Source organism: Patella vulgata, chromosome 9 (assembly GCF_932274485.2).
Source record: "Patella vulgata chromosome 9, xgPatVulg1.2, whole genome shotgun sequence".
Lineage (NCBI taxonomy): Eukaryota > Metazoa > Mollusca > Gastropoda > Patellidae > Patella > Patella vulgata.
Window position 1 is genome coordinate 18,695,615 of NC_065887.2, and position 27,049 is coordinate 18,722,663.

Below are 27,049 nucleotides of genomic sequence, written 5' to 3' on the forward strand. Positions count from 1 at the left end.
TAATAATAACTGAGAAGGAGGCACCACGCCGTAAAATGTCGGGGAAGTTTCACGGCCAACACAAGGAACGAACCACGGACCTCCTCGCCTTACCAACTGAGCCACAGCGACCCCTCTCTATTTAGTAGACTCGAGCAATATTTGCTGTCGACTCAATAAATACTGATCAAATTTATTTTCATTTGCTCGGTGTGCTTGAACATTAACCAGAAATATCAAAATACAGGCAGCAATTTGATCACGTAAGAAAAAAGTAAAAGAGAATTTAAGGAGACATTTCTGGTTGGAATGGTCCCAAAAGTGCCGATAACTACAACAAATGGTGTTAAGTTTACTTTATTAAAGATTGGTTCCCCACGGGGTTAATTAGCTCAATTATTCGCACCGCCCAAATTATTTTTATCTGAAATTGTGTTGTTTCTCATCATCGTTTAAAATAATATGATAGCCAAGAAGAGAGAGGAAACGGCACGGGGTTAACGCGTGTCTGCATTATGACGTATATTGAACATCAAAATCAGCAAGTGCGGATGTGTGACGTAGTGTTTGCGTTATGTTTGAAAACAAGACTAAGCACCTGTTTTAAAACAGTTGGCCTTAAACTCAACAATTATTGAATCTATGCAAACATTGGTAATTCAGATATATAAGTAAACAGATACTAGCAACAGTCATAAATGAATTTGTTCTTAATATATTCCCTAATATCAAAATAAATTGTCCCAATTTCAATATCTCACGATTACTAGAAATAAATATTCTGAACCCTGCATAACCGAGTTTCCGATTAGCTTCTAAGTTAATACTTTACATTATACGGTTTTTCTGGGGGTTTTAATTTCTATCGACATTTTCATTTTAAATCTCGATTAAGGAGATCATGTCCTTTTAAATCACAGAATTCAGAAATAGAACAAAAACTGGTTTAATCTCAGAAACACAACAAAAACGAGTTTGAATCACAAAAAACTGATGGAATGGTTGAATCACAAAACCCCCCAGATCGACCCCCCCCCCCCCCAAAAAAAACAAAACAAACCCAGATTGAATCACAAAAGTGTCTGAATCACAAAAAATCCCCCTAAACACCTGGTTGAATAACAAAAAAAAATGTTTGAATCACGAGTTAATTGATGACAAATCTCTAACTGAAAACAAATGATCCAATAAAACAGATTGTACTAAAATAACCCAATAAATCCTATAGATCTATGTTTAACTAAATACACCCAATAAATCCCATAGATTCATATGTTTACTAAAATAACCCTTTAAATCAATTGGTATTAATAATGGTAGTTTATGGCCTTTTCTATTTTAAGACATCAATAACCGAACCCAACCCTAAACAGAACTATATAACTTAAGTTATTATATGGCACGTGAGTTTTATTATATAGAAATGTCGATAAAATGATAACATTGACTTAAATAATCGAAAACTAATGCTCCGTAAGATTACGGATCTGTCGTTACGTGACCTCAACTTCTCGTTGGAGGATAAAGAGTTATTTTCTCTTAAATAACTATAAAGGCGATGCTTTAGAAATTTACTGAATGCAATTTTGTTTTATTTCATTCACAGTAAAATGTTTGAATGGAGAGAAAGGTGAATAACTGCTTCAAGTATAATGAAATGAAATGGGATTTTCCGTCCTACTCTTTTGTTCCGACTCATCTAAAGAAGATGTGCTTCAAGTATAAAGGTTAAAGATGCATTCCCACAAAAGTATTTTAAGTAGTTATTTCAAATAGAAGTATGTCAAATTTAGTATATATAGAAAGCAGAGACCACCTGCCTTACTAGCAAAATATTGAATTCCCCGAAAAATATCCATTGAGAGCGCACATGACAATAATGTAAAGATATCACTAACTGGCAATTTGTAGTTTTGTTGTTTGCTCGAGTGACGTAGGGAGCGAATGGCTGGCGGCTGTGAAAACAGTGAGAGGCTTAAACATATACAACAGACTCTGCGATTAAGCGACGGAAAGGTTCACTTAGACTTCGATATTTATGGTAAATGGACAGCGAGTAGCAACAAGTACCATCTGGAAATGAACTTTCTCCCAATAAAGTTACGGACAAAACAAGACTGATTAAAATAGATTTGTACGACTTGGAGTAATTCCTTGTGATTTTTTGAGAGGGATTTTAAGCATACTTTTGAGAGATAAATTAGTTTCAGTATGTTTTTAGTCCAAATATCACCAAATCACACAGTTTGTAGTGGGAAGGCATCTTTAATTTATGGAAAATAAAATTGTGATATATACTATTCAAAAAAAGTAGGGGATATTTGATTTTGGGGGCATAATACTAAAATATGCAAATGCCTACGAAAAAAGTCACTATAGAACCTAACAGAAGAAACATTTCCAGTTACATGTGACGCCCAAACGCACCAATAGCTACCGCATGGAATGCAGGTGATGCTTGGGATCATCATGGGGGTCCAACCCAAGATTTGCACGACTCTGACTTTGAATGTTACAGTCATTGTGGCATTGAATTCCAGGGTGGAAACATCAGTTTAATTGTTTTAGTGACCTGAAAACAAATTTTGATATGCGTCGGCTTACCCAAAATGAAAGGTTACGTGCCCTTGGCATGCTACAGATCGGCACAACACAGGCGGTTGTGGCGCGGACGATGAATGTTTCTCAGTCTGTCATAAGCAGGCTATGGTCCAGATACCGCGATACACAATCTGTACAGGACAGACCACGCTCAGGTCGACCAAGGGCGACAACTCAAGTCCAGGATCGATTTATCCGTACCTTGGCCTTGAGAAATCGTGTCATCACAGCAAATCAGATCAGCGCTCGTCTTCAAACAGACACTGGTGTGAGAGTGAGTGGCCAGACGATTCGGAATCGACTGCATAGGGGTCACCTTCGCGCCCGACGTCCTCGCGTGATCCCTTGTTTGAGAGATCATCACATTCAGGCAAGACGTCGTTGGTGTAGGGATCGTCAACACTGGGATAATCGACGCTGGAGCAATGTGATGTTTTCAGATGAGTCAAGGTTCACTGTTGATTTTTTGGACAGACGTAGGAGGGTGTGGCGTCGTCGAAACGAGCGCTTCCAAGACGTTAACGTCATCAGACATTATCGATTTGGGGTGGTTCTGTTATGGTGTGGGCAGGCATCACTGTTGCTGGAAGAACGGCTTTACATGTTGTTGCAGGGCGGGTTACAGGCCAGTACTACCGGGACAACATCTTGGCAGTCCATGTTGTGCCGTTCGCACGACGTCATGGCCGCCGTTTCATCTTCCAGGGTGACAACGCAAGATGTCACAGGGCCAGGATCGTTACAGGTTACCTCCAACAACAGAACATCACCACATTACCTTGGCCAGCACTGAGTCCCGACCTCTCCCCCATCGAGCATGTCTGGGACATGCTTGGACAGAGGTTACGTCAACGTCAACAACGTCCTGCCAATGTCCAAGAACTTGCTGCTGCGTTGCAACAGGAATGGGACAATCTGGACCAAAATGACCTTAGACGTCTCATTAGGAGTATGCCACGTCGGATCAATGCTTGTTTGGCAAACAGAGGAGGATTTACCCGTTACTGACTTGGTTGTGATGCTGTGGTAACTTTGCTGTTCGACCCCGGGTATCATTTTACCCTTATAATGGTCAGTCTGTACCTTACTTAGTCTAACGATCATTTGGAATAAATCGATGAATGTGAACTTCATTTCATTTTGTCATTTGTTTCTTCGTCAGTTTCATTAGGTGACTTTAATAACACTTAAAAATCAAATATCCCCTACTTTTTTTGAATAGTATATTATCTTATTTCTCTCCTGGTTGTAACTACTGGTGGCGAGTATAGTGCACAAATCAGGATATGCGTATTCTCTATAGAACACTTGATATCACTTCTCATTTCAGGAAGAGCTTTGCGTAATAACCAATAAAATATATATATTGGATGGCCGAATGGTTAGCACATGCGCGCTGTATCATAAGGTCTGTCATTGAGTCAACTGGCGTGATTTCGATTCCTCGGTTGTACGTGACAAGAAGTAGGTCGCCTATCTAGCCTCTTGGTTTTTTTTCAGGTCTCCCGGTTTCCGCCCACTGCTAAAGACCCCTACACGCAAGCGAATTATTGAAATAAAATTGAACCATGTGTTAGTCCCGAAATGACCTAGTTTGTGTTGAGTAGACGTTAAACCCCATTTCTCTCCCTTCATCATTTTCCTGACTGAACAGGTTTTAAGGAGACATAAAACTCAATAACCTCCAACTCTAGTTATTTCTGTCTTGTATTTTATATTTTCTTTTGACCATGATCCTTTTATTCCTTGAGCTATGTCTATTATCTTTTTTTGATTTCATCCGTCCGAGTCCTAATCTGAGCGAGTTACCGTAATAAGTATCTGTTGTTGAAGATTGTCTCGTCTGCAGAACTTTAGCCTATAATTTAACATGTTGCACTAGATAGATGGATGAATTGTTACAGAGAGATGATGGACAGATTCTAACCAAAGGGAAGATGTACAACACTGATTTGCTAGCTATGGAAACCTGATAGTGTTTTAAAAAGAGTAAGCATGCCCACCCCATACACGACACCCGTCACAACTTGGATTTGGAAGGGACAACGTATAGTTGTTAGGATTGTATGAAAACCCCGAGGCCCCGTGTATATAAATTGGCGTACACTGACGGTTTGAATTCGATATAAGAGTAGGTCGTAGCGCCGCTTTTCGGGCAAAATTTTCGTCATAGCACACTATATGGCGTATGCCAGTCTTCATTATCCCAGTCGGAGCAGAACAGTAGGACGTTAAATCCCATTTCATTTTATTTCATCTGGGGGTAAATAAAGTGATAACAGTTCTTTTTATATTTTAATGTCAACCAGTCAATTTATTATTTAGTCGTGGTGTAAAATTAGATGATAAAACATAGCTAAGTTTATGCTAGCAAACTATCTGATTTATTGCTATTTAATTAAAGCTGCTAAATCTGTAAGAAGTAATTTTGCCTATTGCAGGTCATTTTTATGACTTCAAATGTTATATTGATTATTATTTAAATAACTAATCACGTGGTAGGATCATAATAAATTTTCTTACATATTGAATTAGACAAAGCCCGTAATCTCTCGTTAAACAATAATAGGACTGCCAGTCACGGAGACCGCCGATTATTTTTGTGGCATATAACAATCAAGAATTTGGATCGGCTAATTTAGACTGTTTTTTTAAAATAAAACTTAAACATTCATAACTACGCTCAGAATATATTATCTAAATCTCACATAGTGTATCTTTAATATATCATGCTTACGTATGAAATTGCTGCTGCCCTGGTTAACCGAATTTCCTTTAATATACAAATATTCTTGTTGACCTGGCATTACGGGAGTCGCGGAAGCTCAGTGCTTAAGACTCACTAACCAGGAGGTGTCGAGTTCTATCCCGGGATTTTCTGGCGTGGCTTCCCCTTGCCAGTGGATGGAGGGCATGCCAAGGAACAATGTTTAGTCGTTCGAGTAGGGTGAAAAAAATAGGTCCCGTGTATACATTGGCAAGCACGTGAAACAACCATTAGCAGTTGGCATTCGGAATAAGAGTAGTCCGTAGTGCCAGGCAAAGTTTCCCCTCATAGCACACAGTATGGCGAAAGTAAGTCTTCACTAGCCCAATCGATCCAGAAACTTGTAACCTTAAACTCTATTGCATTTTATTTAAAGGCATTACGTCCTTCGAATATTACTGATAACCGGGGCCTTAATGTCACGAACGCCATCCAATTTAATGGGCGATATGTCGTATCGGTTTGACCGTGCCATTTGTAATGTTTGAAATATTTCCAACAATGGGTCTTGATATTTCAGACACCAGTTATATCTTATCTCGTAAATACTAGCTTACGTTTCTGTACGTCCCAAAAATAGCCCAGAGGTGGCGAACCAGACCTGAATCGCTGGCGTATCGGACATTAAGTGATATTTGGTGTTAGTGTATGTTGAGAAACAATCGTTAATAGATAGGTCCAACACACCATGCTATATGTTTCCATTACCAAAGACATTACAAAGGATTTGAACAATCTTGTTGCATTAGCTAGCTACTTAAAATCTATTTGATCTCACCAACGGTAATGTGGCTAATTCATTGACAAGTTTGCATCAGACTTTAAAGCGGAAGCATCCCCATTTATAATTTACTTTTTTTGTCATAAAAATACAACAAAAATTTGTTAGCTATGGAAACTCGTTTTAAGTTGTTCTCAATATATTTTAAATCTTGACGGGAACTGTGGAAATCTTTAAATTCTGCATATAAGTTTATTATCAGATATCGCTGAAAACAATTAACCAATCTCCATTGCTTGTTTACAATGAAGCCGCGGTGACTCACTAACCAGGAGGTCCGGGGTTCGATCCTGGTGTGGTTTGAAGTGTGGTTTTCCCTTTTCACTGGTGCAGGACGGCGGGCATGGCAAGGGCCGTGTCTAATCGTTTCGGATGGAACGAAAAAAATCGAGACCGTGCACGTAAAAGAACCCTTGATAGTTGGAATTTGATATAAAAGTAGCCCGTAGCATTTCTCTCATAGCACACCCGTCTTCATCAACCCAATCGGTGCAGAAAAGTAGGATATCGTTCATTTGAAATCCATTGTTTACGTTTTTATTATTAAAAATCATGAAAAAGTTCAAAATCACTCATTTACGAGACATACATGTTATATAATGTGTTTCTAGAAAGGCCAGGCGCAATTTAACCTAGCATTAGAACTGACGTCATTTAGTAAAAATATTTCAGATACAGAAATTCTTGAACTAAACATACATTATGCAAGAACTAAATCTACCTTTTGTAGGTCTTTCTTTAGGCCTGAAATGTTATCTAAATTATTAATTAGACATTAATTAACTTATCCAGACCATATCAACTCTCGATGTCATCGCTAGCCTGCGATATTTACTGGATCTGCTGATCAACTCTCATTTATAATTAAATCAAGAAATGAATAATCGAGACTGTGTATTTTATCGTACCGAATTTAGGCCCAAAATTCAATCGTTAAATTCTGGGTTCAGAGTGGATCAATTTGACTGAAGTTTCCAGCACATTCCCTTTACATTACCTAGTTTTTAACTATTAAAGTGAGAACTGCCAGATCTTTATCTAATCTCCCATAATGTATAATTAAGAATAATGTAGTTTACCAAGTAACTTATTAATTATAATTAAGAGAGTTTTAATTTGCATCAGCATCAAGAGGAGTACAAAAGGACAATATTTATTTTCACCTGTACATCGTTGGCGATACTAGGACTTCAACTTAAGTATCGTGGGAACGAGTTTGCTTCTAATGTATATTACGAATTTCTGTATCTATTCTATTGATTCCTTTTATACTTTAACACTGTGGCATAATTTCGGGGTTAAGTGTTAACTTTTGTTAATGGTTAAAATATTAGTCCTTGCCGTAGACAAATGTGTACATTAATTAAGAGAAAGCAGCATAAAAGAAGAAATCTTTAACCCTATTATGGAATATGGATATCTTTCACAAAACTGTTAACATTTTCTATATAATAGATAAATGAAAAGAGACGTTCATGTGCAATACTATGAAGGAGAGGTTTGTCCGAACATCGACATTTATAGTCTATGCTCTTCTCCGAATGTGATTGTCAATGGCTTTGTCTTTTGTTTCTTCGCGGGGAGTAACGTCCAAGGAACAATAATACCAATTTTTATGTTAATCGTACATAACTTGGCGGGGCCTTAGGCGTTTTTCGTAGAACGTCGCCTCTAAGAAGAACACCACCAAGAACAGGGCGAGCAGCGCTTGGACCAGTTCCCTGCTCGAAAATGGTTTGTTACTCTCTGGAGATACATCATCATGGAGTCTGTGCCATCTATACAAAGAATTACGTAAATCGTATCCATCTTAATGACTGTAGCTGGTAATATCGACTATTAACAATATTCCAAACAGACTAAAAATACCAATAATATCGAAGGCTTTGTACATATGACTTTCTAACCAAAAGACACACAAGTACACTAAGTTTACTGTGCGCCATTGCATTCCCGTTGATATTTTGCTTTTTGAGATTAAAAATACAGTCTAGCAATTACAGGCAAAAATTCTAAGTTAACAAAGACTCTTATACGTTATAGATAAAATATTTATGGTTTTAAAATTACAGATGTTTCTTATTCGTAGTATCATATATATAACTAAATACATATAATTTAAGAATAACCGTTTCTATAAAAGAAAATGTTGGTTATTGTGAAGATCTTTTTCCATTATCAATGGTCTGACGAATAACATATAAATATATGTTAGTGATAGATAATGTTACCTTCTAACCATTAGTTATCGCTGTTGCTCCGCGTATCTGTAAGCTGTGGATTTTGTCATGTACGGGATAGGATAAGCTTCTTTTACGGGATACCTGATACGTCTCATTTATTAGAAATAACTTCATATATATACAACAATATTTGATGCATTTTGATGATGTTTAGTGCCCGAAGAGAATTCTCTACAACTATGGCTTCTGAAATTCAGGTCTTTGGGTGCCTGTACACGATGCAGAGATTACACTTGTTAGAAAACATGGACTTTGAATTACATTTTTTTTTATAAATTGGACAACCAAAGGAGGCCTGCAGGCGTTATAGGCGATGAGACAGCAGCCCTCTACCCCCAAATGTATTGTGATATATTATTCTGTCAATCTTTCCGTAGGAATTTACCATCTGGGCAGTGTGAACGAGATTTCTGATAAATTGTTTCCTGTGTGTCTTAGGAAGAAATATTTGTCCAAGAAATGACCTGTTGCTTGTCACCGTGAATGTCGAAAACATACATCAGGGTCACGCTCCATGCCACGAAGCCTTAAGCTATCGGTAGAATTTGACATAAAGAATATTAGTATGAACGCAAGACTGTAATCTAAGCCATGATTATTCTCGATGACTTCCACCAATATCCGACCATTAGTCAATCCGACTTCCTCCCAGAGAAGAACTGATGACTTACACACGAGAAAACTGATAACTGGAGCCAAGACAGAAGGTCGGGTGTCTTATGACCGTATTTGATGTACATATATCGTATGCAAATAACATTCTTCTTCGACTTTGCGGACCGCTTTGGAGTCATAAGTCTTCTTGTGGCCGTCTCATCCTGATGAATAACGACAGTTGTTCGTCTCAACATCAAATATTAATTATCAAATCTGTTATGTAGCATTTCCTTTGTTTTTGATCATCTGACGCCTTTCAAACATACATCTTATCTGATGTACGAATATATACATAAACCATAGTCACAAGATCTTAAAACATAGTAAATTGAATTTCGCTCGAGAACTCAAAGTAGAATATGGAAATAAAATCCCATTATTTGCCCTTTCGACATATATCGGAGTGATTTAAGTTGCTGATATTTCAAGTGGGGATCCAGAAGGGCAAAACTGTCCCAAAGGGGAACGGGGGCATCTTATACGGCGAGCAGAGCAAGACGAAAACTGTTTTGAACTGTCCCAATCTAGACCATTAAAATCTTAGACCTGCTTATGAATATTACTAGTAAATATTTCGTTACCTTTTCTCTTCGTTTGTCCTATACATCTGATACCAATTATTTTGGAATTATGGAAGATGACATAGTTAACCAATTCGGTTTTATTTGGGTATTGTAAATTTGTATTTTCCATACATGGAAGAAATCCTTTATTTTCATTTCAAGATGTCCCGATCTGAATGTTACAATATGATAACCAAATCTTTTGATGGTTCTACTATTTCTGGATGTAAAAGCCGTCTGGTTTTTATCATCATTATAAAAATCATATTTGCCATAGAAATACCTTTTTGCTTTAGACATGAAAGACATTTTTTTTGTAATTTTCTAATTTATTTTTGAGCTCAGACAGGCTTCATAACACATTTAGACATACTGTCTTATTGTGGCTTCTCTGTACTGGATGGCTTAGTAACGCCATATGCTTCCGGGATATATTTCACCGCCAACTTCAAATTGGGGCATTTTGTTATAAACTTTGTTCTTTAGATGCATGGAAACCTTATACATTACGAAATAAGGCACTGTTTTTTAAAGGAGATGGTGTACCTGTTCTATATTTTAACAAAATTTAGCCACGTCATGTATCAACATAGTAGACAAATTCTGTGTGCCCATTTTAAATGGCTACATTTAATTAAAGAAAGCTTTAGAGGCTTCATCAATCATAAATAACCTTGAAAATGGCGTATCCAAGCTGCAAATTGTGACGTTTTTTCGTAAATCAGTAAAACTTGTTAGTGCTGTGCGTCGAAATTAATTGTCAATCGTGTTTTTAGTTGTCTTTTGTTACACAATGTGAACAACCCTAATGATGAGAAGTGATATCGGGTGTTCTAGAAACAATAAGTATACCCTGCATCGGAAACTACATTATATCTAAATGGGACGTCAATCTGCTTGGATTTCAGAACTAATTGGTATCGGACAACACGGTCGTTAAATGCCTAACCAGCGTAGAGATACGAAAGGGATTCTTTACATATTAGGAGTTGCGATTGATCAGTGATTTGGCCTTTCACTCTCTAACCTGGGGGTATCCGGTTCGCTTCCGGTGTTGGCCTAGTACGTTCCCGGAGATTTTCCAGCATTTCGGTGGTACAGGCCGGAGGGTCTGTCTGTCAAGGTACAGTGTAAAATGGTTCGTATGGTACAAAAAAACGAGGTCCCGTGCATACGTTGAAGGGCACGTAAAGTACCCCTTGACAGTTGCAATTTCAAATAATAGTACATGTACTTCGTAGTGCCGCTGTCCTGGTGAGATAGTGCACTGTGAGGCGTATGCCCGTCTTCATTAACCCAGCCGGTGCAAAACAGTAGGAAGCTAAACCCCCTTTTCATTTCATTTCATTACATCTTCCAAGTATAAAAGTTGGTTTGTCCAAATTAATTTTAATGAAAAAGGATTGCCGATTGTTACATGTATATCTAATCTTGCTCGTCTATTGTATTAGAAAATGTGGAGAACGGAAATTGGCAGAGGTTGATTTCTTCGCAATAAAGTTACATTAATCTGTTGATTATAACATAATTGCATTCCTGTCTGTCAAAGTAGTATAGCTTTAATATAAAGATGCCAACAAAGAATACTTCTAGTCACTTAATTTCTTATTATAGAAATCGTCGCAACGAAAACTTAAAACTTACATTTTCGATAAAATATCAAATTCCTCATTGCATAATACACGCTAAATATGTACTCGATTGATTAGCATACACAATGATTGTGACTTGTTACTCCGAGCAAGCAGCGTAGATCGATGGAATTTCAATTTATTATGACTGCATGGAATTGATATTCCTTCTAGAGATTAAACATTCACATATTGTAGTTTCCAAGGGATTCCTATAGCGCTAAATGTTGTTGTTGTTTAACGTCTGCTTCCACCAAAGGTGATATTTTTATCTTTTTTATTATCTTAGCGCACGCGCAGGGGTCTTTTCTGTGGGGGAAAACCAGAGTAACCAGAGTAAACCCACGATTTTGAAAAGGTGCCCCTTTCTCCAAGCCACATACGCTCACAAACCACAACCGCAAGCCAGAGGTGACCGGAAGCTAGAAGTCGAAGCGCGGCTCTCTAGACCCCCCCCCCAGTCCTTTTAGCGCTAAATGACGCATTGAGTCTTTAAATTATTTTGCACACAATTTTCAAGTCAAGAAATAGCTCAGTAATTAATAATTAAAATAAAAGAAAACTGATGTATTCACACAAATGCTGCATTTCTTGACTAAATAAATTTATCCAGAATTGCACAAAATTAACTAGTCAGTCTTAATTGATTGCAAAAGTTTAAAACGCCTCGGTAATTGGTGCAAAAACTATTAAATGTTTTAACACGAATGCTGCGTTCTGTGGTTTAATAAATCTGAAAGACATGATTGTAGATGAAGTGTTGCTTGAGGATCCCGAAGAAAGATCGTCCTATTTTTGTAATACAAACGAGGAGCTAAGATCATAAATTTGGGCAGGTGTTGCAAGATAGCTTGCTAGCATACGCCAGCTACCACTTAATTGTTTAACTAATTTATTTATACAAGTTCATTCTTGTCATAACTCGCCATGTTTAAATTATGTTCAGCCATCTTGTTCCGGCCATCTTGTTTATTAAACACGGGCATCTGGAGAGATTGTATCAGTCGAGCCACCTAGTTATTTAAAATCAACAGTTCAAGTTATATTTAAAACCGTCAATTTTAATGGGTCTATGCATAATTCAGACACCATTAACCAGGCGTATTATAAACATTCGACTTGAAATAAACGGAATATGGTGTAATCTATTTAATTCTAATCACTTCCGTGTTATATTTTTGTGACGTCAATGGATCAGAAGCAACCAGTGCTTAATAAATCAGAGCACGAATTTAATAGGAGTTTGGCTATAAAGAAAATGTATTACGTAAGATTTAGATAACGAGCTGACCATTCTAGCTATAATAATTCAAAAATAAAAAAATGAAAAGTTAATTATATCGAAAATTTAAGTTGAATTACTTCTTCTGATTGTCAAGTAACATTGCTACGATAATAAAAAAAAAGCCCTGATTATCCATTATCACGTTAAATTATTAAATAGCGAGATTGTGATAATCCATTAAGTATCACGGCCATCCGATAATCTTGATACCTTATTATGGATGTTATAAAAACTATTAATATATAACCCTGGGCCTTATTCACGAAAACTTAAACTAAGATACAATCGAAATTTTAAGAAATACTGCAATTCGATTGGCTGACTAGTAAAATCAATTTGCATATATCCAATGAAGTTGCAGTATTTCTTAAAATTTCGGTTGTAACTTAGTTTAAGTTTTCGTGAATAAGGGCCCTGATAACAAATACCCCCTTGGACCTGTGGGAACCATTATGAGAAATATCTTGTATTTAAGGAAAGGAGACCTGATTCAGATAGTCCACGCTTGTCTACGATATCACACTTGGTGGAAGTGAACATAAAACTCCAGGAACGAACAAACGACAGTTCACGGATATTTCACGCACGCACAAATGTCACGTGTTTATATTGTATGTATACAAAAGTCAAAATTAGATTTCTCGCAAATCCGGCATAAATTACGACGTTTACTTCGGCTTTAATTGGATATTTCAATATATTATTTTAAGTGAATGTGATGAGATACCAAAAATATACTAAATACAGATTCAGGAAATGGACATTGTTGCTTTATAGCTCATTTCCTTTTGGAGAAAAGGGTAATTCAAACCACAGCAACACGGTGTTTATATATATTCTATGAGCATACTATAGATTAGAACCTTGTTCTGTTGGTATCTCGACCTTGGCTTAAATGTTCTTTGATAGGGTGCCAAATTACACAGAATTGGTAAAATTATCGATATGGCTGTAGGCACTACATTTATCAGGTGCTACAAATAGATTTATAAACATTGATGATCACCTTGGCTGTGGTATGTCAATCTTGATATATTAAATTAACATTTATATTCTGTCGGCATTTTGAACTGTAGAACACATGTAACAAGCTTACTGATATTTTGAACTGCAGAACTCATGTAACAAACTTACTGATATATTGAACCGTAGAACACATGCAATAATCTTACTGATATGTTAAACTGTAGAAAACATGCAATAATCTTATTGATATATTGAACTGCAGAAACACATGTAATAATCTTACTGATATATTGGACCGCAGAACACATGTAATAAGCTTACTGATATATTAAACTAAACATAGCATGTAATAAACTTAAACATACATTATGCAAGAGCTAAATCTGCCTATTGCAGGGCTTTCTTTAGGCCTGAAATTTTATCTAAATTATTAATTAGACATTAATTAACTTATCCAGACCATAATCAACTTTCACGGTATCAACGCTAGCCTGCGATGTTCACGGGGTTAGGTTCCCATTTGCTGCTCCACTTTCATTCTTGATTTAATCATGAAATGGATAATCGAGACTATGTTTTTTTTATCAAACCGACTTTAGTAATGATGATCGAGGTAGGTCGAAAATTCAATCACTAAAATCTCGGTTCAGAGTGGATAAAGTTGACTGAAATTTTCAGCAAATTCTCTTTACATTATCTAGTTTTTAACTACATGAGTATTATAGTGAGAACTGCCAGCTCTTTATTTAATCTCCCATAATGTATCTTTAACGAGACATTATATTTTAACAAGAATAAATATATAATTGTCGGAAATCCTACGGGACATAACATCAATCGTTTTCAAAACTACTAAAATGTGTTCAACTTGTAAATTGAAATTTAATCGCTTTAATTTGCCTACAGTCTTAAATAGAAAGAATGCCACTAATGTAATTGTAAGGTCATAACATAATCATCAGCGAAGGTCTGCATAACGCCAGAGAGGTTTTAAATAAGTACAATTATGCTGAACAGATTATGTAGGGGGGGGGGGCTGCACAGCAAAAGACAGATAGAACAAATGATACAAGAATACAGTAGAATTAGATACACATTCCTGAACAATAATATGATGTGTGGATATATTTCAAGACAACACAGAGAGATATATTTGAGTGCAACGTGTGCTATCTTAAAGCCATTCTAACATGGCGATTTTCTGTAAAAAATATTAAACAAGAGTATTTCGAAATTTTTGTTTAGCCCTCGGACTATATAATTCTCATATCAAACGTTCTAAAAAGCCTCACCCAGACTTACCATTCAAACGTTTATCATACTAGACATAATCCATAACAAACAGATACAGGTAGCACATCATTTATATTTGTTGATTTATCTTAGATAAATTCTCTGAATGTTATAGGCACGGTTCAGTAACAAACTGATAATAAGATGTCAGTAGCACTGTCCAACCTTACAAAGTTTACACTTTTAAAAAAGATAGGTTGTAGATAGTTTTTGGGAAGATGAAAGGTGTTGATAGAATACGATACGGTGTGATATGATTTACCTTATCTTTAAATCTTAAATCTCAATGTTATTATATATCTTAGTCATGAAAGAATGCGTACTTGACTCCATTGTTAAATAAAACACTTGTTGTCGACTTACAGACAGGGTTGGTATCGTTTATCTTTTTACGTATTTTTTTTGTGTTTTTTTTGTTTTTTGAAACCGGCTATAAACATTAGTGGTATAAGACTGATTATATGGGGTGGTCCAGGAAAAACAAGTACGCTATATAAAGTGGAATAATTTTAACAGTAGTGTCTGCGATATCACCTCGGTGGAAGCGGACGTAAAATACAACTAACTACTACTACTACTAACAGTAGTGTACCTCTATTATTCACATTTTACATGTGGTACAACATGGACCTTGGATATCTTCACTCCAATTTGAAGGTACATCGCTCAAATAGTGTTAAGATAGTACGGCTTTTAAAACAGACTGTCATGTTATCTTATGCCAGATTAAGAAGTGACACCACACTTGCTCCCAATTTACATAAACACATAGGCAATCTTCCGCCCGTTTTTCTCCCAGAAATCAAAATTCGTATTTTTCTTCTAAGCTTATTTCTACCGATTCTGTCTAAATTGTATTCTTCGGTTCATTTTCTGTAAATTGTTTCGTGCGTCCTACCATAAACGTTATATACGAAAGATTGTTCTAGATGGCATAATCCGTCGGATTCAGGTCCTGGGAAACCTTTCATGATGCCTTAAACATATAGTTGGTAATTGATCACGAGCACGATTGACTGATGGGAACCTTTTACGATGCCTTAATCATACCCGGTATATAGTTCGTAATTGATCACGAGCAAGATTGACTGATGGATAATGTGGTCCAGTTCTATGTAGAGTGTTTCAAAATGTAAAACGTCCCTCATCCACAAGGGATTGGGAGAAGTGGGGAAAACCTGCATAATTCCAACCAGCATTATGGGTAGACAGATGAAGGGTTAAAATGTTGTCTGGCTAAAAATCACCGCACTCCCACGGTAACAAAATAAACTAGCTACAGGGACCGTGAGACCTAAACTCGTTGTAATTACGAGATATTTTGGTAAGTAGAGATGTATGTTCATCCACATTTTATTGTAGTATTACGAATAACAAGTTCTTAAGTTCGCTCAAAGTATAAAATGATTGATCGATGTTTTAAAAAAATCCGTAATTGAACAGCTTAGTAACAATACTCAGCCACCTTAATTGGCAAGGTAACAATCAAAATGTCAGGTCTCATTGAAGGCGTTCCAGAACTACAAACTTCAACTAAAGAGCTCGCTTATCATCTGCTTTTTAGTTACATGCTTAGATGGGCTTCCATTGTGCTTACTTTTGTTGATCTACTATTTTCTTATTGGTATAAACAATTACAACTGACATACGATTATCTACTCTCATGGTTCACTACATTATTTATATAGCCAATCTGCCATCACTCAATGGCCAGTGCTCTGCTTCATTAAAGTTTCATTATACCTCCAAAATACTTCGGGGTCGTCAACTTTTTTCTAGCACTAATTAGCGTTAAATAATAAATGATCTGTTTATTCTATATTCCTATTTCTTTTTCTTTTTAGAAAAGGTCGTAAACAACTAGATATCCGGTGAGCTTTCACAAGATTAGAAGATTTCTTAAAACTATGTCTTGTTTTTAACAAAAAGAACTTCATATTAAAGGCTGACAAACTCTCCACAAAGACTACTTTATTGACGTGTGACAATGGCATTTGCGGCAACATAGACCCCCTGTGACGTATTATTGAAAGTTTTTCCTGTATTGGGGTATGGTTAGTCCATTGTTAACTGATGAACGTACATTATCCCTGCTGTTACTCTAACACTATTTTTTTTATGAACACTAATAAATTCGACTTATTTTAATCTTAGATTGTCAATAGATGTCGCCAGTTCTCTATGTCGCCATCCCCGCCCGTTTGCCCGTCCATCCACAATTCCTTCGTGGGCCCTATTATAAGAGACTACAATTATCACCTGATTGACTTGAAGTGTATACGCGGTGTATTGAACGATAATAAATTTTAGAGTTATATTTTCCTTGTTTACTTCTAAAGTTGTAGGGATGGCTGACTCTATTGGCCAAGTGACCATCTTATTAACATGAACTGTTTGGATGTTGAATTACATTGGTTTCCGATAATTACAGATTGTGACCGTTGGACGCTTTCCAGTATTTTAATAAAATCTATCTTATAGATGCACTTAATAGTCTAGAACTGAAACCCCAAAGACGTTCCCCATCCTCATTAAAGTCAAATTAAACGCAAACGCAAGTGGAATTATAAACCTGTTATTGCAAAACTGAACCACAAATATTAGACTGATATCCTGTTAGAGTTCCTTATATTTACATTCATAATAATTTATAGTTTTGAGCCCGAGGCCAAAGGTAAAATATCCTTATTCTCCAGTCGTCAAAACAATTAAAGATTGTTATCTTGTCATTGTTGAAATTAGACGACCTGGAGGTAAAGTCTAATTATTCCTTACACGTCTCTGGCCGGGACACTGTTTTTACATTCAACCAGACTGGCTTGTAAAGACTTCACGTCACAGACTGGGATACTGTTTAACCTTAGAACAGACTGGCTTATAAAGACTTCACGTCTATGCCTGGGATACTGTTTCAACCTACGACCAGTCTGACTTTTTTTTAACTCAAACACTCTGGATAATCAATGCTTTAAGGGCGGATAATTCACAAATAAAAATGTATTTAATCTCTATTTTGCTTCAAAATCTTGCCGATAATGATATTATATAATATATTTTTTTCGCCCATGGCCATTTCGTAAAAGACTATCTTATTATGCATTGTTGTCAGTATGTTTTACAACACACATACAAATTTTCATTCCTGAACTAATGTCTTCCTGAAATATGGAAGATTATTTGTCAGAAAACGGAAATGAAATGAAATGGGGTTTAACGCCCTACTGTTTTTCAGAAAAAGAAGGATCGTCCATATTTTGCAGTGATATTCAAGGAGGCGTACGCTGAATAAAATATGTATGATCTGGTTTTGCATGAAAAGAAGCAAAGAATGGAATTACGAATACGAATACCAAAGCTGAACACACACACGACGTTCTTGTCCCTCGTCTATTTACCACGTGCTGATCTGGAAAAAAAAGACTAACGTTTGGCCGTCAAACATTGCGGGGTGTCCAAAATCACTTCAAAAAATATTTATTGTTAATATTTTGGAGATGCCATTGGGCCACCCTAACCCTCACCCACACCGACCCACACCTAATACACACACGAGTAGTATTAACTCGCGTAGGCAGAATGTTATCTTTTTATTTCAGATGCAACACCTAAAATGAATTTTAATCTACACCGAAGAAAAATTCATTAAATTTCTTGCCTCCCCCCTAAAGCTTTCCTCTTGGAAAACATATACGCTACTGGTTTCGTAAATTTCAAAGCCGACTGACTGGTTTTAAAGATATTTATAAACTTCAGAGGTAAATCTTTCTTTGTTGAAACACAGTTGTATAATCTCACGTTGTGCGCCGTGTGAACTAAGACGATATAACTATTAAATAATTTCGTCATTGACAGGACACATCTGTTTACAGCTTTGATGCACAATTCGTTTAATTTTATGATGCCGAAGGAATTATATAGATCTTCATTATTTTTATCGGTCAGTGTAACACTTGACACATGTGGCCAGGTTAGTGCGAAGGGAAGATTTCGAAATCCGTGTGTCTTTGCAGCAGTGTAAGTATCATATCAGCAATACATCATTTAAATCTGCTGTCCCCGGATACTCTACATGCTGTTATGGCTTACTGTAATGATAATCCGACGACAAATGTTCATTCATACACAGTAATTAAGCACGCGGGACTTGTTTATAGCATTGGGGGCGTTAATTGTAGAGGTCGAAGTGTCCTTTAGAGTTCTATGTACGGTAATTGAGCACCACTCCAATAGTGATTCTAACATCTTTATGCCTACCAAATTTCCGAACTTATCAATAAATCACCAAATTAAACGCTGCATTATGAACTACAGAGATAAACTATATGTCGTATTCCATTACAATCAAATTAGATAAAAACATAATTACAAAATAAGCTCAACAACTGTCCCAATGGACATTGCAGGTCCATCTCATGTATGTCTTTCAGAAAATATGAATTTCAATTTCATGCCTGTCTTATTTCCTGCATGTCTGGTATTATTGGCGTCACGTCGTGTTCACCTTAAATTTTACAGAGATTTGCATATTAAACTAAATAGTCATTCGTCAATATAATATTTCTCCGTTAACTTTTCACATCTAAGCTCTTTAAAACAAGGGTAAAATGTCCCTGACAGCTGCTGCAGCCCCGTGGTCTACACGTAATTGTCAGAAGATCGGTTTCAAATATGGAATATACGGAATATAAGTTTCGTCCTGTACCTCAAGGTCTGGAAAATGCCGATCATACCTTGTATAGAACCACGAACTTTCTGTTTAATAAGCAAGTGTCATACCCACTGAGCCAACGTAGGTCTCATTCCTCTTTGATACAAAGACGGTTACGAGTAACGTGAACGACGGAGAGTTCCTGCTGTTTAAGATTAGAAGATTATGCTGGCTTATAGTCCACCTGTTTCTATATTCTAAAAAAAATACAGATTATGATGAAAGCTCAACTTTTAAAAATGATAGGCGTACAGCGTTCATGCACTGCCCTTATATTGAATAAAGACTTTGTTAGAGACGTCATCAATCTACCAACTTTTTCAAAATGGCATCTCCGAGGATTTAGTAAATCGGTCACAAGTGTTTATTTTGTGGGAGGAACTATAACTGATAGTTGTGTTACTACCTTTTAGAATTAATTGTTCTCATGCCATCAGTATCGTTAAAAGTTAGCAAAGCCTTCAAAAGTTACCGACGCTATTCTAGAAAAGGACCTAAGGCTCTGCCAATTGATTTATGATCGACATGAAACTTTGCATGCTTGTTCCGTCGGCAATTGTGCATCGATATAACGTCACATTTCCAAGATGGCTACAATGACACCGTCGGTTCCACAGAGAACGATAGATCGGAGACGTTCTAGCACATGACGTCATATGTGGATTGTGCGTCATGGTTAGGGTAAGGTTTAGCGCTAGCCCTGTTTACATCTCGAGACCTTGAGGTCCTAACAATAACCAACAATCCACATATGACGCCATAAGGCTAGAATATGCTAGACTGTCTCTGATCTAGCTTTCTCCCAGTTCCAAACTGTTCAGCAGTGAGAATATTCGCTAGGCCGCTACAATTACTGAGAGGGATGACATCGGTGCGGCTTAATGAGCTTGCGATATTAACTTTTTCCATCTGCAAATTAAATTCTAAAACATGTTTTGAAGTATTAGAAAAATAAATAAAGGTGTTTGAAGTATATCTAGATAAAAATATTTCCTTTTTAGTGTAAATGGGTATATAAAATGAGTAAAAGGAACCATTTTGCCTGGAACAGTTAACGCAACAATATCTTATGTAAAACAATGCACGCGCCATAGAGAGCCAATGATGGACGCCCCGTGATGTGGCGTCACCTGTAGAAGGCATACTTGAACTTTTTAAAGGTCAGTCATCTAATACAGAGGTATAAGAAGGCTTTCACAATACCTCTGTGAGACAGATTGGGTCAGTTACTGGTCCATAGTACGTTGGTACCTGTCACATTCTACTGAAACGCGAGAAATTTAAATCATTTACATAAATAATATGTCTGAGACAGGGACACTATTGGTTATAGTTTTTATGAAGTTAACTAAGCTACTCGTAGGTTCAAAACACATTCAAAGCCATGACATTAAGACCAAATTGTATAGAATTTGACAGGTTGTTTAATGTTTCTTATAGACCAGGTTACTACGATGTTCAAATTCTGATCAGCAATTTATCTTTTTTGATAATAAGTAGACAAGTGGAAATGATCTTTTCACAAGATGTCGTTTTATTAGACTTCCATATTAATCATAGCAAAGTTAAAATTCCGGGTCTCATAGTTCGTAACATATAGTGGCATTTTTATATACTAGAACGTTTTTGTTATTTTACCCTTTTTTATTACTCATGCATATGTAAATAATATTGATACCTTGTATAATGTATTGGACGTTAAATTTGTAATAAACAACAACAAACTCAGAACTCGACCAGGGAAGTTAAAAATTTGATGTTTTGTTTTGGGGAATTAATGACCAATTGAATGTTGTTAAATTAAGCCACCCTATATACATTCTGTTAAGGTCACACCCAAAGCCCAGCTTAGGCATGGGCCTGAGGCCCCAGGCCCCGCGTTTCGTGGCAAAAATAAAAAAACAAATTCAAATTCCATATGAAAGTTTCACGGTAATCGATCTAGCGGCGTGACGGCGGAGACTGAGCTATCCCTTAACCTTCTCTGTGAAGTTCCACTTAATCCGGTGATTTCACTTGTTATAACAGTTGCCCGCCGTTACATGTCATTTCCGCGCATTGTCTGCCATTCAGAACTGAATAGATTTTGTATGTGATCAGATAGTATTATGTAATTATTCTTGTATTACAGACCGTTTAATTGTTTGTTACACATGCGTGCCATTCAAAAGGATATGAAATAATCTTTTCTTCGCGTTAGGGGCCTAACGATTCTAGTTAGGTCTAGGGCCCCGCTCCGATTAAGCTGGACTTTGGGCACACCATAAAAATAAAGCCACTATATTCAATGCAACTAAATTTATAATATTCGAAAAACTGCTGTGGTTGAATTAAATCGGTTGTTGTCATTGTAAGCAACTAATTTCTATAATGCATTTTATCAACCCTAGCACCAAATGTACCGATTTTACTCGAGAAGCTCTTTACATCTATAAACCGCTATATTAGGAGACACAGTAGAAGAGCTGGTCAGATATTACGGACTATATTTTATTCAGACATTTACCGTTATTATTAGCCTCTAACCTAACCATTATATAGCGTTGTTGAACATAGAGTGTTATACCGATAGATCTCGTGTACACCGTGGTAAAGAGATCTGCTGGACATGCTTACAAACGATAATTATATAAAAGGAAAAACACATGTTTTATGAGAGGCGTATGTACTAATGGTAGCTGTGATATTCCAGTTAGCAATTTAAGAGACGTTTAAGATCCCATATATATATATACATGTATATCATAACATTAAAGGAAAGAAATTAATTAAGGGTTGTCATGCAGCAGCGTTCTCTGAACGGATAAGTGGTACCAAATGTTATATAAAGAGTATACTTATCACCTCGTTCTAGCTAACAAATGAAATTAAGTAACATACCATACACAGGTTGATATTCAAAAGCAATGGTGATATTTCTGTTTAGATTTAAGCACTAAATGGACCTTTTCTGTTTCGACTGAAGCATGAAATGGACATTTTATGTTTCGATTTGAGCACGAAATCCACTTTTTCGGACATGATTTAAGTACAGTCGCCTATATATTTTAACTTACAGTTCCTCTACTATTGCAAACTGCATTGAAATGAACTATACATTTCCGAAAAACTTAAACCATGTCCCATTGCATTATGTATAAAATTTATAGATTTAACAGCTGTGAGTGCAAAGTATCTAATTCTACAGCATCTTCTGTCTACAGAACGAACACAAGCTGAACATCAATAAGAAAGAAAAGAAAAAAAAGAAGAATTGTTTAATTTAAAAAAAGGTATATCAAGAAGACTTTCATGCCCCCCCCCCCACCTTTTTTTAGGCATAAATACACATATCATGGTTAAAATCTTTCATATCTATTCAAACTAGATTTCCACATGAAACTCGTCACGTAATGCTTCCCTATTACCTCCTAGACAACGATATAAATTGAAAGAAATCTCTTTTATAAATACATCTATCTTTGTATACGAGCTTTCATCCCAGTTTAATTAATATTTATTTCTTTTTGCCATTTTAAAATGAATAGAGCTGTTATTACATGAGTAGCGTCATTTAAATATTATATCATATATTTCGTATGCTTGTCAGTTAAGATAGACATCGCGGTAAGAGTTTACAAAGGCTCTTTAAGAGATTTATGTTCAACAACAAAAATATGGTATTGAAAAAGAACGTCTAAATTTTAAACGAAAATAAAAGTTTACATAATCCATAAACATCCCGGCTTCTGTTCAATTCAAATTCGCTTTCTTCTATTGTATAGTCCATATTTGATATTTTTACCCGACTACATCTGACAAGCCTTTTCAATGTTTTGTAATATTACTTGTGTACTTTAAATAGCCAATGAGAACGCAGGCGTCGGTATATATGTTAGATCTTATTTGATGTAGGAAAAACATAACCATACTGTCGAAATGACGAAACGAAATTAAAATAGAATAATAATTACATTGTGTTGTCGTGGTTATCCTTTATAGTGCACGTTTTAGTTTTGATCTAATGACTCCCACGTGACAATTCACAAGCCAGAATCCGCAGTTGGATAATTTAAGAATTGTATCTTATTTGAAATATATTTTGTACCGTGTTTATCAGATAACAGTATATTTCTATCAGACATAATATGTCTACCGCCTCCTCGTCATATGCTTTAAAGGGACAATAACACTCTTACTGGCTTGACAGCTCCAGAAAATAAAAAATAGCCTTATTCTAAGTACTAGATGTGTTAGTGTCTTATCTGTTGTGTAAATTATCCATCAAATCCTATTTTACTTGTCGAGAGGGTTCAAAAATATTTTTAAATCCAAGTCACATTTGAAAAGTTTTATGTCAGGCTTTTCAAATCATTTAGTTGAATTTTTCCAATTTTTTTTTAAATTGTTAAGATGAAATTTGTATCATCAATTAATTGGAGTATTGTAAAATTGTACAATTTGTTGGCCAGAATAAAGATTGAGACATATTATTCAGTTACGACAAGAGTGGTATTGAGCCTTTAAACGGAAAGGTAACTCAAGATTAAACTCAATTCAAAGACCATTCGAAATCCTAAATTGGCTAATATTAATCGTTGGCTTTCTTGAAATACATTGCACATATTGGAACTAATATTCTGAGTTATATATAGCAACGGCTGCCTTTATTGACTTACATATAAAATAATAAATCAATCACTCAATAATTCAATCGATAATAATAATAATAAACTGACAAATGATTATTCGCGCCATTTATATTGTCATAAGTCTGCCTTGAGGGGCTTTAGCCAGAAGTAGGTTGCGGTACCTTTAAGGCATTTAGGACACTACTATTATATTACAGTATAAAAGTCACACTGGTCCGCACCTAAATGAAATATTTAATCAACTACTATCAAGGAACAAGGAAGGACCTGTTATCAATTCTAGAAAGTTCCTTAGTTACATTAAACTAAAACCTTCCTTAATTCGAATTCTGTAAATATCTGTGGAGTGGGTGATATCAACAACACCTAATCTCTATATCATCATCACGAAACATTCTCATATTATTACATGGTCTATTTATAAATAATGTCACGAAATGGAAGTTAAAAATGTAAAGGACGAAAGATAGGAAAATTAGTATTAAACGGTTTTACAACAGGTGGTATTAAATCTTTTTATTTGGCTATAATCCGTTGCATTGTATTGTATTTTCATCATTTGAATGACAAACTATTAACTATGAAAATTTGTTCTCTTAATTTAGAGATCAAAAATTTCCATTTAAACATCCCCAACATAACATAACACAATATATCAACCCGACTTTATGTCAGATACAGTCTTTCAAATTATCTAGAAAATAAAAGCATATCTGCTTGTGAGTCATTAAAGAGCCAAAATTACAACTTTTAACAAGACAATAAATATAACAAGGTGACTTGCCCTTGCACAAAACCTACGTCAAATTTGTTTCCGTGGAAACAGTCAAATTATTCAACTGAGAAATGTCCAATTAGCAAAGGCTGGTGAGTTTCCAAAGTTTTGTAAAGTTATCTGGAAACAAAACCGGATTGAGAGACAGACAGACGAAGGGAGTCCATTTCAAGAACCTCGCCCCTCCACCACCCCTTTTCGTATAATGCTATATTTAAAATAACCTAGATAATGGTCTACATATTTCCAAGCAGTGTTCACGAGCTTCTGCGGAGGAAGTTTTGGCAACCCAAAAAGTTATAATGCTTACAACTGGTACGGAATCTTAAAACGCCCATATCTTAACAATGGGCTGGCAAATCCGTCTCGCACTCAGCATGTAGATTAGTTGCAACGTCCCCTCCTCTTAACCAATATGCAAATCAAGACAACCCTAAAATTATTTTTTTACCGGTGAATATTTCGAAGTTCTAATTCCCTTTAAGTAAGGAAATATCTATTATATTCTAGCACATCGCGGTTTTAATGGGTTATATATTCGTTTGTAAACTCAGGGAGAAATGTTTTGTATAAAAGCTATTGGAATCTATATAACCCTTCTATAATCGGGGTTTTGTAAACCCAGGGAGGAATGTCTTGTACAAATGCTATTTGAACCTGTATATTCCCCTTAAAGTAAGGAAATGTCTATAAACCTTCTGGCACATCAGGGTTTTGTAAACCCAGGGAGGACTGTTTTGTATAAAATCTATTTGAATCTGTACATTCCCCTTTAAATAAGGTAAAGTACATAACCCTTCAAGCACACCGGTGATTTAATGGATTATATATTTGCTTGTAAACTCATAGAGGAATGTAATGTGCAAAAGCTATTTGTATCTGCATATGGTACAAAGATTTTTAAATAAGAAAACAGACTTACCAATTCCATGGCTGGCTGTAAATAATTAATTTAAAAATCCCTTGAATGAACGTTAATTATTCTCGTCTTTAATTACGGTCTTTAATTAAACAATGTGTTTAATTATCTACAACCACAAGAAAATACTATTGAATACTTCTGCACAACTCTAGTCTCAGTACTTAATCACTTGGCTGATGCCTGCTTATAGTCCAATCGAGAAATGTTCACGCTTTTCACAATCTATTTGTTTATATACGACTTTGTTTCAGTTTATTTCCAGCCCAATTTTATTTCCATTTCTGATTTTGTTTCGTTTTATCACATGTTTCTTGAAGCAAGACACGTCCCAGATGTTTAGGCGGCCTCCTGGAATCCACTATTAAGTCTTATATATATATGTATAGATTTTTATTCTGCAACTTGCTGCGCTCTTTACGTTGACCGACGGCAAACCTGTCCTGAAATTAACAAGAATTACTTTTCAATATGTTCGATCCAATTTCACGTTTGTTAATAAACTCATTAATATTTTTCTTTCTTGTCTTATCTTACTATGAAATTCTTTCATCACAAATTTAGAAGGAGTCGGGATCATTGGCATGTACAATCACGATAAAGCAAAGGGCTACTTATGGCGCCATTAATCAGTATGTACACTGAAAGTATACATAAAATGAAATGAGATATACCGTCCTACTTTTCTCAGCCGACTGGGATAATGAAAACAGGCACATGGATTGTGCTATGAGGGGTAATTTTCCCGGGACAGCGGCGTTTCCGCTTACGCGTCATCGAACTTCAACCTTCGAAGACTCTTTTACGTGCACATAACGAGTACATAGGTGTACCCCCCCCCCCCCCTTTCTCATGTCACTCGAACGACTAGACGCTTATCCTGCGTATCCCGGCATCCCCTTGTTATCCAGCGCTCTAATCACTGAGTCACATGGTTTCCTAAAAGTAAAAAAGTGGAGGAGGATGCTTTAAACATTTTAGACATATTTTTTTTTTTTTTTTTAACTGTGAATTTAGCTTACAATAAATAAATCGGTTTTATGGTTTTTTATTTACTTTCCTAAAGACAAATTAAGATAAAATTTATCCACGCTCATCTCAGATGGGTCAGTTATTGATGTGCCCTGTGGATTCACACACGTGCAAGACATGTTTCCTCAATGCCAAGTGATAGCAATGGCGGCTCGCCTTCTGTTAGCAATACAAAATCAGCCAATTGCATTAATCTGCCTTGATTTGAACGGTAAATT

At 36.0% G+C, this 27,049-nt stretch overlaps 1 protein-coding gene across 1 annotated transcript in view; it reads right to left on the bottom strand.

The window, feature by feature from the left end:
* LOC126831980 (parathyroid hormone/parathyroid hormone-related peptide receptor) overlaps nucleotides 1–26,236 on the bottom strand; it is a 112,167-nt gene extending 85,931 nt beyond the window's left edge. The window contains exon 1 of the mRNA XM_056103478.1: nucleotides 25,803–26,236. Within this exon, the coding sequence (XP_055959453.1) occupies nucleotides 25,803–25,811 (9 nt within the window). The 5' untranslated portion in view covers nucleotides 25,812–26,236. The remainder of the gene's footprint in view (nucleotides 1–25,802) is intronic.
* Nucleotides 26,237–27,049: the final 813 nt, after the last annotated feature.